Genomic DNA, 17,298 nt, shown 5'->3' on the forward strand with positions numbered 1-17,298 from the left:
TGTGTGTGTGTGTGTGTGTGTGTGTGTGTATTGTGTGCGTCACTGAAATGCTTCCCCCTCCTCTCCCAGATTGTGGAGAACTGTGTGTGTACTCTGAGGAACCTGTCCTACCGTCTGGAGATAGAGATGCCCTCGTCTTGCCTGRTGGGGACTCAGGAACTGGACGCCCTGCTGGGCTACGGATCCCCCAGTAAGGACCTAGACTATCTCTGCTGGGGCAAGAAGAGGAAGAAGAAGAAGAGGGGCTGGCTGGATGATAAGGTGTGTATAGTAGGAGGTTATCCGCTTTCCTTGGCTAAGTCACACTCTGACACCTTATGATAAAGGCGCCTGGAAATGTGTTAGAATTAACACAGAACATTAGCTAAGATACACTACGTACACTAAGTAAGTGGACACCTGCTCGTTGAACATCTCATTCCAAAATCATGGGCATTAATATGGAGTTGGTCCCCCCATTGCTGCTATAACAGCCTCCACTCTTCTGGGAAGGCTTTCCACTAGATGTTGGAACATTGTTGCAGGGACATGCTTCCATTCAGCCACAAGAGCATTAGTGAGGTCGAGCACTGATGTTGGGTGATTGGGCCTGGCTCGCAGTCTGCGTTCCAATTCATCCCAAAGGTGTTTGATGGGGTTGAGGTCAGGGCTCTGTGCAGGCCAGTCAAGTTCTTCCACACTGATCTCGACAAACRATTTCTGTATTGACCTCYCTTTGTGCYCCGGGGCATTTTRATGCTGACACAGGAAAGGGCCTTCTCCAAACTGTTGCRACAAAGTTGGAAGCACAGAATCGTCTACAATGTCATTGTATGCCGTAGCATTGAGATTTCCCTTCACTGGAACTAAGGGGCCTAGCCCAAACCATGAAAACAGCCCCAGAACATTATTCCTRCCCCACCAAACAGAGTCCAAAGGCGGCGAGCTTTACACCACRCGAGCCGACTCTTGGSATTGCGCATGGTGATCTTAGACTTGTATGCGGCTGCTTGGCCATGGAAACCCATTTCATGAAGCTCCAGAGGKAGTTTGGAACTCGGTAGTTCGTGTTGCAACAGAGGACAACGTTACTTCCATTCTGTGGTGTTTCATTCGTTATGCTCTTCGTTATGCTTTCAGTGGGACGGCGTGGGACCCATCCCGGGGTTTGGTAAGCCTCCGCGGGGGGCAGAGATGCTGTGGCACCCGGCCGTGGTGAAGCCCTACCTCAGCCTGCTGGCAGAGAGCTCCAACCCTGCCACCCTGGAGGGCTCTGCCGGATCCCTTCAGAACCTCTCCGCTGGAAACTGGAAGGTGTCCCGCTTTGTTTCATTGTAACCTTTGTTTATACAGGTTAGTCTCATTAAGATATCTCATTGAGATCAAATCTATTTCACAAGAGACCGCAAACCCACACCTGACACTCATGTCTGTTATGCATTGCTGTTTATCTGGTATTATTGTAATGTTACATCAGTATAAGGGCGCTGTAATAACATAATTGGACTTCCTGGGTAAATAAAGGTGAAATAAAAATCCAATAGAAATCATAATCCCTGTGTGCAGTTTGCGGCATACATCCGTGCGGCGGTGCGCAAGGAGAAGGGGCTTCCTATCCTGGTGGAGCTGCTGAGGATGGACAACACAGGGTGGTCTGCTCTGTGGCCACCGCTCTGAGGAACATGGCCCTGGACAGCAGGAACAAGGAGCTTATAGGTCAGACCACACACACACACACACAGAAACTCGCTCTCTTTCTCACACACACACACTTAAGTCCTTCATGCCCCCTTGTCTCCCCTCTCAGGAAAGTAATGCCGATGCGGGACCTGGTGAACCGTCTCCCCGGGGGAAGCCCCTCCCTGCTGTCTGACGAGACGGTGGCGTCTGTCTGCTGCACGCTCCACGAAGTCACCAGCAGGAACATGGAGAACGCCAAGGCCCTGGCAGCCACGGGGGGCATCGAGAAGCTGGTGGACATCAGTAAGGGCAGGGGGAAGGGGTATTCTATGAAGGTGGTGAAGGCGGCTGCTCAGGTCCTCAACACGCTGTGGCAGTACAGGGACCTGCGCACCCTCTACAAACAGGTCAGATCACTGTGTCTTCGCAAGTTAATGGTTTTGGTATAATCGCTTAACTAATATCAAAAGTTGCAGACTTGGCTCCATTTTACCTTGGAAAAACTGAACTGATCTCCGATAAAATACCTTGATATCCTTGATAAGTAGCGATTATCTCTGTTGTAGGACGGATGGCACCACAGTTATTTCATCACTCCTGTGTCCACTCTGGAGAGAGACAGGTACAGGTCTCAACCAACCCTGCCTACTAGCACCTTACAGATGTCCCCCGTGCCCCGCCAATCAGGTGAGAGCACTCAACTATCATGTTCAAACTACTCATCAACACACACCACAATGGACCTTCCCTCCGGGTCTGGTTCCTCTCAAAGTTTGTTCCCTGCCACTATGCTTCCGTTTGCTCTTTGAGGTCTAMGCCCGGGTTACTGTCAAGCACTTTCTGACAAGTGGTTTCTAAATATAATATTGATTGAGTGATTGATTGATTGAATGGAATGTCTTCTCAGGTGGTAGTGCAACCTCCTCTCCTGCCATGTTAGGGATCAGAAGACACAGCTCTAACTACCAAAGGGCTCAGTCATCTATGCAACTCGATACATATTATGGAGACAACAGTTTACATAAAAACCAGTACACAGGTAAGCCATGATGAAMGTCTTTTTATTCGCCAGTACATTTTCRGTGTACATTTTATATYTTTTGAATGTTTCATACACACAGCTGAGTTAACAATGCCMCACGCTTGAAATTCTTATCTTTGTTTTCACTTTCAGGGTCAGAAAAGCAAACACCATATTTTATCGGGTCCTATTCCTCACCATCAAGAGAGGACTATCCTAGGTCCCAGGTAAGACAAAAATATGTTGTGGTTCTGGTGTCTTAAAGGTCCAATGCAGCCGTTTTTATCTCAATATCAAATCATTTCAAGTAACTTACTGTGATTGTTTTCAATTAAARGTGTCAAAAATAAACAACAATAGCTTCTTAGCAAGAATTTAGCTWGGACTGTCTGAGAGTGGTCTGAGTGGGGAAAACTAGCTATTATTGGCAGAGAGGTTTGGAACCCTCTTTCTTYTTGGTCTATTAACTAATTTACCACGTGGTGACATACTGAGCACTCAAACTCCATCCCACCAAAACAGGCTGAAATTMTAGGCGTTAATTTCAAACAGCTCTTACACTAAAAGGGCATTATCATAATTGTATTCAAMTTCACAGTATTATTCCAAACTCATAGTGTGGAAATATTTATAAAGCGTAGGAAAATCTCAATTCTGACTGCACTGGGCTTTTAAATTCTCTTTCAGTTACCTAAAATAAGATTACATAACCCTATTGTCCTTTATTGGGTGTAGTGGTGCCCACTAAGTCCCCATAGAGCCTTTCATTGTGTTCAGTGGTGTAGTGGATAGTACATTTTTGATTTTGGAAGAMGGTTTTTCCACCTTTTCTGGGAAAATGCATTGAAAGTATAGGACTGCGATCAGAGATTACCCACCTATTTTTTTTACCACTACATCACTGGTTGTGTGTAATAGTCCCTCCACTCTCATGTAGGACTCATGTTTGTTGTGTTGAAGGGAATTAGTTTGTCTTTTTTGTTTTACCAGCAGGAAGATGTGTTCTACTCCGACGAGCCGGATAGGAATACTTACAACAACTACAGAATGTATCTGTCATCGCCGCAAGGTTACGGGGAGGAGGAGCCTGGGCCTTACCAGGACGAGCCAGAGAACCTGACCTCCACAGAGCGATACAACACCTCCCAATCTAACAGACTGAWATCCAATACCAACYCCACTAACTACGTYGACTTCTACTCCACCACGAGGAGGCCTTCCCAGAAGGCTAACCAGTACACTGGGTCCCCTGACTCCTGGGTGTAGGGGTGGAGAAACCATGTAGAAACCATGACTCATCAGTTTGAGCTACATCTGTGTGTGTGTGTGTTTGAGTGTGTGTGTGTGAGATAGAAAGAACATGAGTGTGTCTGTATGTGTGTGTGTGTGTGGTTCCAGTGGGAAAGAGCTTGTTGTTTTCTGGAGTGGTGTAATGACAGCCAAAGAAGTAAGAAAGGTTTGTTGGATATGAGCCAGGCATTCGCTTGGTTGGAAATGTGGAGAATGGACAGAGTGCTGAAGAAGTGTTACGTAAAAACAAACATTAAAGGGATAGTTTACTCAAAATAGAAATGAACATGATGTTCAATATATGTTAGCTGTAATTGATAAACTAAGACAYTTATGGATATAGTAAAGGCAGCAAATATCTCAAAACTAGCTTGGTGAATCGACTACAGCCAAATGGAAAATAATGTGAATTTGGATTTTGAGTCAAATAAATTATTTGTATGTTGGCCAAATATATATCATGAAGTCATATCTGTGAAATGTCAAATAGTATTTGTACAGAGAAATAAAAAATGTTACAATGTGTTGTTACAGAACGTTACTGTATTCAATGTGTAGACTGTGTATGTAGGATATGGTGTCTAGTGATTTTTTTATGATTTATTTATTTAAGTGTGTGAATTTCCCTCAAAACGCCCTGAGGTATGTTGTCCAACACTGGCYATGATGTGACATATGGAAGTGTATGAAGATTTAAAAAAGAGCCCATCATAACACTAAAAAAAGATTCAGAATTGTGAAAATGAGGCTTGGTGAAATAAATCAGCTGTGGAATGGAATTGCAGGTGTTGGTGATTTTTAATTTATTTTTATTTTGTCATCCAAAACGTTCTTCAATCGGAGGGGGCGCGCACCCAGCTCCCAGAAAGCGCACGATAGAGCGTCTTTCATCAGCTCCACCAACTTCCAGGATGGATCACAGCTCCGATCTTGCAATCAACATTCCTATAGCTATGGAGGGAAATGCGTTGTTTTGAAGAAACGTCGACGAACTAAACTTGACTCTTCTTTTTTAACAGGTATATTTTGCTTGTACTGTTACGTGTGATGTTGTCGGCTGTTTTGTGAGCCAACTTCTAGATGCGTGAAGTGTCAGGGCATGACAAACCGTTACATTGTTTAACGTTACAGTTTACGTAATCGTTCATYTGCCGCGTCAAAGTTATTGCAAAAAAATATATGTTTTTTTACTGTATCGTGTATGAATTCATTCGTAAGTAATAGATTAAATAACGGATTTCAGCATGTGCCTCGCATTTGTTTTCAAGTCTAATTTTCTGCTATTCACCTTTGCTAATCAGGAATCCATTTCACATTGAGCTGTATCCATTKATTTGTACCATTCTTAACATTTCCCTTTTTGTCAGGTTTCATTCCAGACCACTGTGCCTGATGAGGGTACGTTAGAGCTCATCATAATCCATATCTTCCCATGACTAGTGTTGCCTCATTTAGGAGTGTATGGCCATGTTACTGCAATAGCACTTTTTGCAGAGGGAATAATATATTTGTATTGACTATTTTTCACAGAACTCCCTGTAATCAGTTTAACATGTTCAAAGCAGTGTTTGGGAGGAATAGGAAAGGAGAGAAGAGGAGCAGGAGGGATCCAGGTAGGAAAGAACAAACAACACCATCTACAACACTGCACCCATTACAGTTTGTGCCGGGTAACTAGACACCTTTTCACTGACTATAATAGTGCCATATGATTTTGTTAGTAAAAGGCTGGGTTGAAATTTTTACCAATAGGTAACTGATGGATTTCTGGGAGCTGTGGGGATGTTTCTGGAATCTGGGTACTGTCTCTGTTGTATCAGTCTCAGAGCAAAGATCGTTTCTAGCGAAGTGAAACCAATCCTCGACATTAGTAGCACTCGCCCTAATTGAAGACGGTAGCTACTTGGCTGCTCCGAATTTTCTGTCCCCGGGTGTTTGAGTAMAGAGCCATTTCAATTAGCCTAATTAAGGAGTGAATGCTACCCCACTGCTGTAAAATCCTCTCAGACCWAAAGTGTGTCACGAGAAGTTGGAGTGGGTTAAACAAACAGCCCTGACCCACAAAAAGAAAATACTGAAATMATCAATKACTTTTTGGGTCATGAGGGATGTACACTGACTATACAAAATAGTAAGAACACCTGSRCTTTCCATGSCATAGACTGACCAGGTGAATCCAGGTGAAAGSTATGATCCCTWYTTGATGTCACTTGTTAAATCCCCTTCAATCAGTGTAAATGAAAGGGAGGAGACAGCTTAAATAAGTATTTCTAAGCCTTGAGACAATTGAGACATGGATTGTGTATGCGTGCCATTCAAAGGGGCAAGACAAAATATTMAAGTGCCTTTGAACAGGGTATGCTAYTAGATGTCAGGCGCASCGGTMTGTGTCAAGAACTGCAACGCAGCCGGGTTTTTCACGCTCAACAGTTTCCCGTGTGTATCAAGAAGGGTCCACCACCCAAAGGACATCCAGGCAACTTGACTGTGGAAGCATAGTAGTCAAAATGGGCCAGCATCCCTGCGGAATGCTTTCAAACCTTGTAAAGTCCATGCCCTGACGAATTGAGGCTGTTCTGAAGGGAAAGCTTTTTTAAATAGCTTTTTCTTACCAGTTCTAAATAATGTTTGTCAACCATCTTTAMTTTGGTAAGCTATAATCTATTATTCAGATTGATGCTAGGCCTCGTGTGCTTCCGCTGTGGGGTTGTGCGTCTTTCCAGTAGTTATGTAGCTACTAGCTAGCTCCATTCTGTGAGGTAACAACAAGYGTGTTGTCAGTATCTCATAACGTGAGTGTTCACCCCTAGAGYAGTCTGGGAGYAATCAGAAGGCACTGTAGATACATGGGTACAAAGTCAGAATATTGCACATTAAATATTTAATGCATCTGATGTTGACGAGCTACAGAACTCAGAGAACTGTGTCAGTCTCATCTACCATCTACCATCTACCATTAAATCTATCATTAATACCTCTAGGTCCTTAGATTTAGTACAAAAGGTGGAATACCATGCTAATAATGGCATGTARYTTTTAAATCATRTTCATTGTTGGACATAAAAGTCTGTAAAATCATCAGGAAATCAATCAAGTGATTTTAATGTAGGAAATCTGTTCCCAAGTAATCCCATGCATAAATAGAGACATACGTGATCGTATCCCAATATAATCAAGGTTTGAAATTATTCTTTTGTTGTCTAATACTATATCTGTTTGGGATTATTGCAGTCAGTTTGTAGTGTACAAATTATTTATAACTATGTTCCTGCCGTCCGAACCATCCGCTCAACGAAAAATTGGCCCACGGCTGAATGTAATTGGGGACCCCTGGTCTAAGCCTATGGCCTTACATTGTGTGAAGCTGACTGTGATTGGGTTAAAAGCCTTGAGAGAGAAAGTTGTTCCCTGACTACATGATGAGCAGCATATGTTTCCCATAAGGCTGTGTGTGTGGCCTGGAGGCTCGCTCAGAGGCATCAGAGAAGGAGAATTTAAACTTTGCAGCACGATTAGGGGCCCTGAGTTTATAACTAATTATAATCAAGTTATAGCAACTCCCTACCTAGTAATGTTGGTTTTGTCCATAACCTGTATCTTCTGCTTTTTAAGACTGTGTGTATCCTTGCAGATTGTCGTTCAAATACATTATATAATGTAGATGGCATCTGTCTCTCTTCTTGTCATCCACGGGAATGAGGTTACTGTATAAACCATGCTAKATTTCAATGGACTGKKTTAATGTAATTTTGTTGTAGCATTACATACTACTCCAACCCCGTTAATGCTGTGTTATTATTACACTCTGTGCATCAGGCGTAGCCAGTAACTGCAATGCACACGCACGTCATTGCACCTGTGCAGTGATTACATTTAGCATAGAGAGGAGACAAAAGCGGAACACACTTTCCTCAAAGACCAGAGCTGCRAGTAGGCGGTCCGCTCTTCAAAGGGCCACTACTAGACTTGAGGAATCGATCCGGTCTCTAATGCAAGGGATTGTCGTCCACTTATTATTGCTCCAAAACATGTATTTGACGATCCTGTTTAAAGGAATTACCCACCCCCAGAAATAAAAATCATAAAACTCATGTCAATTTGGTGAAAGCTTATGTTCTATCAGTAGGTAAATGTTTCGTTTTTTTTTACCCATGATTTAACTTCGAAGTGGTCCATCTGTGAAACCAGGAAGTGGTGTCGGAACGAGTCAGAGCTACATGGTTCTCCTCATTGGAGATAGGGGATAACACACTATATCACATTTCATAACGCTTTTTTTTGTGCTCAATCTAAACAGTGTACCAAATGATTCCACTCAGTTTCTCTTTCAAGTAGCATCCCACAATGCGCCCTGTCTGTGGGAAAGGTGGGAAAGGGCCAGTGTTGCCATAGCAACATGCTCTGCACTCACTCTAGTCYGAGATGAATTGCAGGTTAAACTCGGTGAGATAGACTCCTAAATTGCTAGTTCAGTTTGTTTAGGKGATTTTACAGATAGCTAGCTACTTCACATGCTGATATTGACTCTGGTATTATTGTATGTASATACGTTTGCTACTTAGCTAGCTAAATAGCCAGCCCAGTGAGCATTGCATTGTGGGGTTTGTAGTCGACTTGAGCTGCAACAGATTTCCACTAAGATTTTCACATGTTGCTTACAACCTTGTTATAACGACAAAATTAAACATTTGTTCACAAAAAATTGTTCACAACATTTTTTCACATATTAGTTTTGTTTAACACTGTTAATATAGGAATTAGTGGTTTGGGGTGGATTATCCCTTTAAGTTTCCAGATACACCTTTTGATAGGCCCTATTATTGATTACAGTTTAATTTGTTCTCTCTTCTCTTTTCCAACCCCTTTTAATCTCTCTCACCTGTCCCACTATATCTCCCTCTCCTCTTGCTAGCCGTAGTCGCTGATTACCAGAGCCACAGTATCCAACGAAGGGGCCCTGGTGCTTGGGTGACCCACTACCAGGAGCCTAGCCGTGCCCACCACCCCCACCCCTCAAGGGGCAGGCCGAGGGGGAAGCTGGCTAAGGGGGAGTCCATCTCCCTGCCTTCCTCACCCCTGGTCCATCGCCAGTCCTACATAATGCCCTCGGATATGGGCATCAAGTCCCCAGGTATTGTAACAGCCATCCACCAGGCTTTTGTTCTTCTAATGAACACACACATACAGACACGCACGCACGCACGCACGCACGCACGCACGCACGCACACACACACACACAGAGAGAAGGGCACATCTATAGATCATCTATAAAAACATCATTCTCTTTTTTACAGGTCATTTTGTTCTGGTTGCTATGTTCGTTGCTAGCCTAGCGACGAGTCTCGCTCATAGCATATTGATCACATGTTCTGTTCAGTATCTCCCACGGTTCTGACAGGCTCTTGTGTGCTCTTTGTGGAGATTAGGTTCTGATTGCTCTGCCTGGTTTTTAAGCCCAYCGGGTTTATAGCACAGCCAGTACACATATAGCACAGCCTAATGATTGATTAAGGGCTATTCACACAGCTAGCACTATATTTCCCCTGGGAAATATAGGAGATTATGCTCAAATATCATTGTCAAATGTGCATGCTGTCCAGGATACAGTACATCAATAACAACAACTCACTGTATCTCTAAGGACTGAAGGCCGGGGAAGTTTAGAAAGCAAATAAACGAAAGTAACTTTGTCATGAGCTTTTTGTGTATTTCTTCCATGCGTGATTTCTCAGTGGTAGGCCAGGGCTATGTAGTAACTGGCTTTCTACCTCTTACTCACTGACCCAGCGCCGCTTCGGAAAGGAACTGTTTACCTTTTTTGGAAGATTATGCTTAGACGTCTTCAGCGTTTGTGTCTTCAGCATTCTAGCCGAGTAACACTAGGTGGCGGTGCAGTGTGCAGTCAAGCTGAAGCTCTGAGTTTACTGCAATAGTGTGACCTTTGCCACACACACACACACACACACACACACACACACACACACACACACACACACACACCACACACACACCACACCACACCACACACACTTCATGTTGGCGATTTGAGCTGTTATCATCACAGGAGTTAGTTTATACTGTACTGCATGTTCGAGTTCATGGTGCGCCTCCCAACTAGTGGGAGAAATTCAAATCCCCCACTGCAAATCCATCTGGAAGAGTTGAATTCTTCTCTGCTCTCTCTCTCACTTTCTCCTCCCTTTCTCTTACCCCCATCTCACTCTCTCTCTCTCTGCTGCTCTGACTGAAGGTCTGTACAGAAGCTGGAGTACGTGGAGAGTCCTTCTTTTCCTGGAGACGCGTTCGCTTTCGCCTGAACAATAGCACGACTTCCAGAGAGGGTGAGTGTCAGCGTGTCTGCACAGAGGAGTTGTGGATGAGAGATGAGACGAGGGAGGGAGAGAGAATGATTACGGTACAGTACATTTGGAAAGGAGGACGAGAGGTACAGAGGAGAGAGAGAACAAATCTGCCATTAGTTTTGGAGTCTTTGATTGGTGCCTGCCTGTAATCTTTTTAAATGCACATGTGCGGTATGTGCAAGCGTATTTGTGCGGGTGGATGCATGCGATTGTGTTTAATTGACCTGCCAAACCTAAGTTGTGCTGAGGGTAACAGTGTAAATGCCAGCCATCCCCTGCACAGCTGTCTATGTGGAGAGGCTGGGGGCCAGACCTGAGGCGGAACAGCCTGTCTCCAGCATCCTCATGTCCTCTTGTTGCCAAGCACCGCTCTTCTCCCTCTGCTTCACATAACCAACGGCGACAGCGTGCTGGTGTGGTTAACTGTGTGTTTCAATCATTCCGAACCCCCTGATAGACCTTCCGGATTTGTCACGCAGAGGTCAGAGTTAGATTGATGAAGCTTTCAATGTTGTCTTGGTTGTTAAGTTACGAGGTGTTGTTCGTAATAGTCCATGGGGAAGCGAAGGCATAGATTCACTGATTATAGCTTCCTGACCTCAGGTGGAAATCAGTTGGGCACTTAGGCAATGGATGGAGACATTGGCTGATAGATGAGGATCCACTCTATCTCGTTCTCTCCTTTCTCCTCTCTCCTCTCTTCTCTCTCTCTCTCTCTCGCTCATTCTACTCGCTCTCTCTCTGTGTCTCACTCTCACACCCTCCCTCTCATTTTTCTCTCTCTCCCTCTCGGTTTGTCTTGTTTAGTTTTAGCCACAATTGTGTGATTTAGGCGCTTTTCTTAAACAGTAACCACCATTTTCCACTGCCCACATAGACCCATAGTATCTCCAATAACCGTTATGAATGTAAAGTAAATATAGATAATTATACATTATTATACATAAATATACATTTACTAACCATTTCCTCAAAACAACATTTATTAATTTTTGTTTGTTTTTTTTGTAATTTGCAATAACTTTTCAATGTGACTGTTATTCCATTATACTTGCTATATTCACATGTGCATCTTCTTCTATCTCTCATAAATTTTGAGAGTAACCCTAATGGAGCAGAGGTATAATTTTAACATCATATAAGATGATTAGGTTTGCCTTTCAAAACCACCTTAGCAGACTCAAACAAATGAATGATTAGAAATGAATAGCTGTAWAATACATTTGAGTGTATTCAGTGTAGGGTTCGGTAATGACTTTGACTTTGGTAATGACTTTGACAGGCCACGTCATTATTCTCTTTTGCACAAAAACCAAGAGTACTCCTGTCGGATAAGAATGARGAGGAATGAATTTCTCCCCGACTTTGAAGGTGTGTTTCCTTGAGACGGAGGGTGCAGAGACAGATCTTGTTCTCTGTTTTGGTGGATCTCTGCTTAACCAAAGTGCCTTGCCACTGAATCAATGTTGTTCCCACCAACGGAGGCTGCTGAGAGGAGGACGGCTCATAATAATGGCTGGAGTGCAGTCATTGGAATAGCATCGACCACATGGAAACCACATGTTGGATACCATTCCATTTACTCCATTCCAGACGTTATTATTAGCCGTCCTCCCCTCAGCAGCCTCCACTGGTTTCCACGTCATTTCAACCCAAAAATGTAKTGTGACGACGTCGAATCAACGTGGAAAACTGATTGGATTTCCAAAAAGTCATCAACTTAAGGGAAGTTCGTCTTTTTTTCACAATTTATAACCTTAAATCTGATGTCATGGTGACTTTCTTTGTTGATTTCACATTGAATTCACGTTAGTTGACAACTCAGCCAAATATAAGTCAAAAAACGTTGAACTGACGTCTGTGCCCAGTGGGTTGAAGTGTGCTAAGATTTYATTGAACAACGTTCRGCCAGAAAGAACCAAGCGTGCTCCAGCTCCCAGTCTATTACACAACCCAGTGTGGACCAAAAGACTTCAGATGCCTGTTTTTCACAGAAAGAGAACGTGTATCAGAGTGATCATTTAGAAGGGAGCTGCTAATGTGACAGTTGCTGTGCCTCTGGTTGGTTTACTACTTGGAGGGTGACATTACAGGATTAATTTAGTTCAGGTGATACCCTGTTTTGATTTCTATCCAAGATGGCACCCAACTACCCTGGCATTGACGGTCTCTTTTTCTTTCCCATTTGTAATGTACACCSCTTGAATCAGACTCTGCGTTGAACTCTTCTCTGGTTATCTGAACGTACAGGAGCCCCAGTCAGACAGTCTAGCCCCGTGTTCCACCAAGCGTGTGTTTGTCCTTCTGTCTCTCTCACTGTCTGTGATTCACAGCTCTGCATGTGATCTCTGCTGTGTAGGAAAGGTGCTGGTGCCTGCCTTTCATCTAACCAGTCAGCTCGTTTCATCATCACCCCTTGTCTGAGAGATGGGGGAAGTTGTGACTTTAGGGGAGAGAAGAGAGGAAATATATGCAATAGTGAGGTTGTGGTGACGGTTTCCTCTTATTTGCTTACTGTGTATTGCATCATTTCTACGGTTCATTGGCGAGAACAATGGATTATGTGGAGGCGGGGAGAGGATATCGATAGTGAGAAGGAAAGAATGGGGCGATCCTGAGGACTTGAGAGAGGGGGAGAGGGATGGAGGGATACACTCTTAGAAAAAAAGGTGCACTCTAGAACCTAAAACGGTTCTTCGGCTGTCCCCATAAGAGAACCCTTTGAAGAACCCATTTTGGTTCCAGGTAGAACCCTTTTTGGTTCCAGGTAAACCCTTTTGGGTTCCATGTAAAAAAACCTTTCCACAGAGAGTTCTACATGGAACCCAAAAGAGTTCTAACTGAAACCAAAAAGGGTTCTACCTGGAACCAAACAGGGTTCACCTTTGGAACCTTTTTTCCCAAGAGGGATTGAGGGGAGAGATGGATGAGAAGGTGTCTAACCCCAGAAGGGTTGAGAGTAACTAACGCCCAACAAGCTGTGTCTCGGCCCTCCCACATTCCTTCACTTCTTCCTCATCTCTCTCAATAGGAGCTCCGTTTCCTAGACATCATCATATTTTCCAACTCACTATTGTATGTAAACAGGATATAGAGGTGCCGTGTTGAACACCCTCTCCTCATCCTCCTCTGRGTCTGTACAGTGGTGTAGATGACCTAGAGGTGAAAGGTCATGGCATCACGCCCGTCTCAGTGATGTACCCTATTGCTCATCTCCGCCCAATCTGTCCGGGCGGGGCAGCCAGTGCCAAAGACGACGGTGCAAAGGCACCTACCCTCTGCTGGAGGCCAGGGCTGAGCTGAGCTCATTGAGATTCTACGCCTGTCTCCTAACCAACCGGGAGCGCTGAGCAGGCACACACACATATGGACACACACACACASAGAGCTGCTTCAGTCGTGCAGCCAGGGACTGAGAAAGKCACAGCCTCTTCATTGGTAATGAGGCCGACCGGCGCTGCTGCTGCTACTGCTGACCTGTGGATGCATACATTAACCTCTCCTCCATCGGCATAGTATACATAATCCTCCATCCAATCGACGTAGCCAGGTAGGAGGAAYGGCAGGAAGGTGGAACTGAGCTGGACTGAGCTGAACTGAACTGGGCTGAGCTACAGAACGTGTGTGTTTGGTGTGGTCATGTCGTGCGGTTCACAGTGATCSGCTCGTCTGTCATCTCTCTCCATCTGTCCTCCAGAGCTGCACGCGGAGCTCCAGCCCAGCTCCTCCTCCTTCTCAACCCAGGAACTGATGACCAGGCTGGGCTTCTTACTGGGAGAASGGACCCCAGCCTCGCCTAGCAACCCCATGGAGGACTGGAGGGAAAAGAAGGTATGTGAAATGAAAGATGGTGGGTAGGATGGGTAGAAGGAAGGAGGGAGAGTGACTGAGAAAGTCAGATGTCAGAAATATGAAAAGGAGGCTCGTGTGTTTTCTTTGCAGATGAAGTGAGGAGTTTTTGTATGGTTTCTTTAATMAGATTTAAAGGCAATGTTTTGTATGATAACSAAGATTGAGAGTTTGTTTTGGTTAAGCTGCAAWTTTAGAATCTACAAGGTAAATGACCAGTTGAAAAGAAAATCAGAGGCACTCTTGACTTAATATTTGAAAGCATATACTGTAATGTCATTTTGTTTATGGAATGTGTACATACGTAAGGTGATGTCAGTTGATTATTTTGCTTTTAATCTTGTTGCATTGGCTCGCCACATGCTGTTGAGCCTGCAGGAGGTTTATATACTGTGCTGTATCATTCTCTCACCGTTTGAGCATTGCCCCACTTTCCTAACCTCCTTCCTACACCTGAGCTCCAGATGGAGCCAGTTTTATGGAGACATTGTGTCGGCTGTGAGCAGTGTACCGTGTCCTGGTTCAGATAACTGATGGGGTGGTAAGGTGGGAATAGCACCGAGCTGAACGTTCTCTAACGTTGCAGAAACGCTGGGTGCTGGGGTGAGTTGAGACATATAGGATCTAGGAAATGTAGGGTTCGGGTGTTGTTGGAGACAAATGAAGAAGGATGCAGATATTGGGGTTTGGGGACATTGGGAGGAGAGAGGGATATTGACTCACACACACACACACACACACACACACACTTATATACAATGACCTATATACCATACATTAACCTGGGGACAGCTGGAAAGGGTGTCAACATGGTCTATACCTCTGATAATACTGGTCCATAGACAGAGCTTTAAATAAAACACCTCTTTCTCTCTCTCTTCTCCCTGCCCTTTCTCTTTCTATATCTCTCTTCTCTTGCCACCCTTTCTATCCAACTCTCCTCCCTTTCTACCTGACTGCCCCCTCTTTCTATCCCCTCTTTCTCTCTCTCATCCCTCTCTCACCTTTCTCTCTCATCTCTCTCTCACCTTTCTCTCTCTTTATCTCTCTATCTCTCTCTCTCATCCCTCTCTGCCTTTCTCTCTCTCATCCCTCTCTGCCTTTCTCTCTCTCTCTCTCATCCCTCTCTGCCTACCTCTCTCTCTCTCGCTCCCTCTCTGTCTGCAGTGTAATGTCTCTGGCCAGGCGGTGAGCCCATGCTCCACATTGACCTGCAGCACTACGTCTCCATGCTCAGACAGCCCCTGCTCCACCATGGGTAGTAGCAGTACCGGGGGGCCCCGTCTCCCCAATCCCAGCCCAGGTGGGACCCTCCTCAGCCCCAGTCCCTGCCGGAGCCCAAACTCCACGCTTGAGAGCCAGGATAGCGGAATRATAGGTGAGTACTTATATAGACCATCATCACCATATTTGGATCAATTTAAATTCAGATATTTTCTCTGGATTGTATTTTCTTCTCACCTCCTGATAAATAATTGATATGTGCACATGACTGTGAGATCTACACAACCGGTTAAACGTTTTAGAGCACCTACTCATTCAAGGGTTTTTCTTTATTTTTACTATTTTCTACATTGTAGAATAATAGTGAAGACATCACAACTATGAAATAACACATATGGAATCATGTAGTAACCAAAAAAGTGTTAAACAAATCAAAATATATGTTATATTTGAGATTCTTCAAATAGCCACCCTTTGCCTTGATGACAGCTTTGCACACTCTTGGCATTCTCTCAACCAGCTCTTCCCACAATAAGTTGGTGAATTTTGACCCATTCCTCCTGACAGAAGCTGTGTGTAAAAAAAAAAAAAAAAAAAAAAAAAAAAAAAAAAAAAAAAAAAAAAAAAACAAAAAAAACAAAAAAAAAAAACACGAAATCTGTGTCAGGGTTTGTAGGCCTCCTTCTGCTCGCACACGCCTTTTCCAGTTCTGCCACAAATGTTCTATCAGGATTTAGGTCAGGGCTGCTGATGGCCACTTCCAGATGACACTGGACTTGTTGCCTTACAGCCATTTTGAACCCAACTTTGGAAGTATGCTTGGGGTCAGTGTTCATTTGGAAGACCCCAGTTTGCGCACCAAGCTGTAACCTTCCTCCTGACTGATGTCTTGCGATGTGCTTCAATATATCCACATAATTCTTCCTGCCTCATGAAAGCATCATCGTGAAGGTGCACCAGTCCCTCCTTCAGCAAAAAGCATCCCCACAACATGAGCTACCACCCCTGTGCTTCACGGTTGGGATGTGTTTCTTCGGCTGGCCAAGCCTCACCCTTTTCCTCCAACATTAACGATGTGTCATTATGGCGCAAACAGTTCTTATTGTTTGTTTCATTCAACCGAAGAGGACATTTCTCAAAAAGTATGATCTTTGTCCCACTGTACAGTTGCAAAACTGTAGTCTGGCTTTTTTGGGTAGGTTTTGGAGCAGTAGCTTCTTCCATGCGAGCGCCTTTTCAGGTTATGTTGCGAGTATAGGAACTCGTTTTACGTGATATAAATACTTTTTACCGTTTCCGTCCAGGCATCTTTCACAAGGTCCTTTGTGTTGTTCTGGATGATTTGCAATTTCGCCCACCAAGAGTACGTTCAACTCTAGGAACCAGAACGAGTCTCCTTCCTGACAGCGGTATGACGAGTGCGGTCCCATGTGTTTGTATACTTGCCGTACTATTGTTGTACAGATGACACGTGGTACCTCAGGCGTTTGGAAATTGCTGCCCAAAGGCTGAACCAGACTTGTTGAGGTCTACAATTTTTTTCTTTGTTTTGAGTCTTGCTGATTTCTTTGATTTTCCCATGAGGTTCAAGCAAAAGCAACTGAGTTTGAAGGTAGGCCTTGAAATACATCAACAGGTACACCTCCAATTGACTCCAAATTATTGTCAATTAGCCTATCCAGAAAGCTTCTAAAGACCAGATGACTTAATTGTTCTGCGAATTTCCAAGTGTTAAGGCACAGTCAACTTAGTGTATGTGTAACTTATGACCCACTGGAATTGTGATACAGTGAATTCACAAGTGGAAATAATCGTCTGTAAACAAAGTGTTGGAAAATTAACTTGTGTCACGCACACAAGTAGACTGTCCTAACCGACTTGCCAAAAACGAT

The 17,298-nt window shown here is 44.1% G+C and overlaps 2 protein-coding genes across 2 annotated transcripts in view; both read left to right on the forward strand.

Annotated features, from left to right (window-relative positions):
- Positions 1–4,749, forward strand: part of LOC111971071 (plakophilin-4-like) — a 16,320-nt gene extending 11,571 nt beyond the window's left edge. Inside the window, 8 exon segments of the mRNA XM_070445867.1 lie at positions 70–261; positions 1,120–1,293; positions 1,546–1,621; positions 1,624–2,066; positions 2,226–2,346; positions 2,567–2,698; positions 2,834–2,907; positions 3,674–4,749. Of these exon segments, the coding sequence (XP_070301968.1) occupies positions 70–261; positions 1,120–1,293; positions 1,546–1,621; positions 1,624–2,066; positions 2,226–2,346; positions 2,567–2,698; positions 2,834–2,907; positions 3,674–3,946 (1,485 nt within the window). The 3' untranslated portion in view covers positions 3,947–4,749.
- A 773-nt stretch (positions 4,750–5,522) lies between these two features.
- The window catches only part of LOC111971072 (protein TANC1-like), a 52,657-nt gene continuing 40,881 nt past the window's right edge, over positions 5,523–17,298 (forward strand). The window contains exons 1-4 of the mRNA XM_070445868.1: positions 5,523–5,583; positions 8,883–9,101; positions 13,992–14,164; positions 15,350–15,560. Coding sequence (XP_070301969.1) covers positions 5,523–5,583; positions 8,883–9,101; positions 13,992–14,164; positions 15,350–15,560 — 664 coding nt within the window. The remainder of the gene's footprint in view (positions 5,584–8,882; positions 9,102–13,991; positions 14,165–15,349; positions 15,561–17,298) is intronic.

This window comes from Salvelinus sp. IW2-2015, linkage group LG12 (genome assembly GCF_002910315.2).
Source record: "Salvelinus sp. IW2-2015 linkage group LG12, ASM291031v2, whole genome shotgun sequence".
NCBI classification, from domain to species: Eukaryota; Metazoa; Chordata; class Actinopteri; order Salmoniformes; family Salmonidae; genus Salvelinus; species Salvelinus sp. IW2-2015.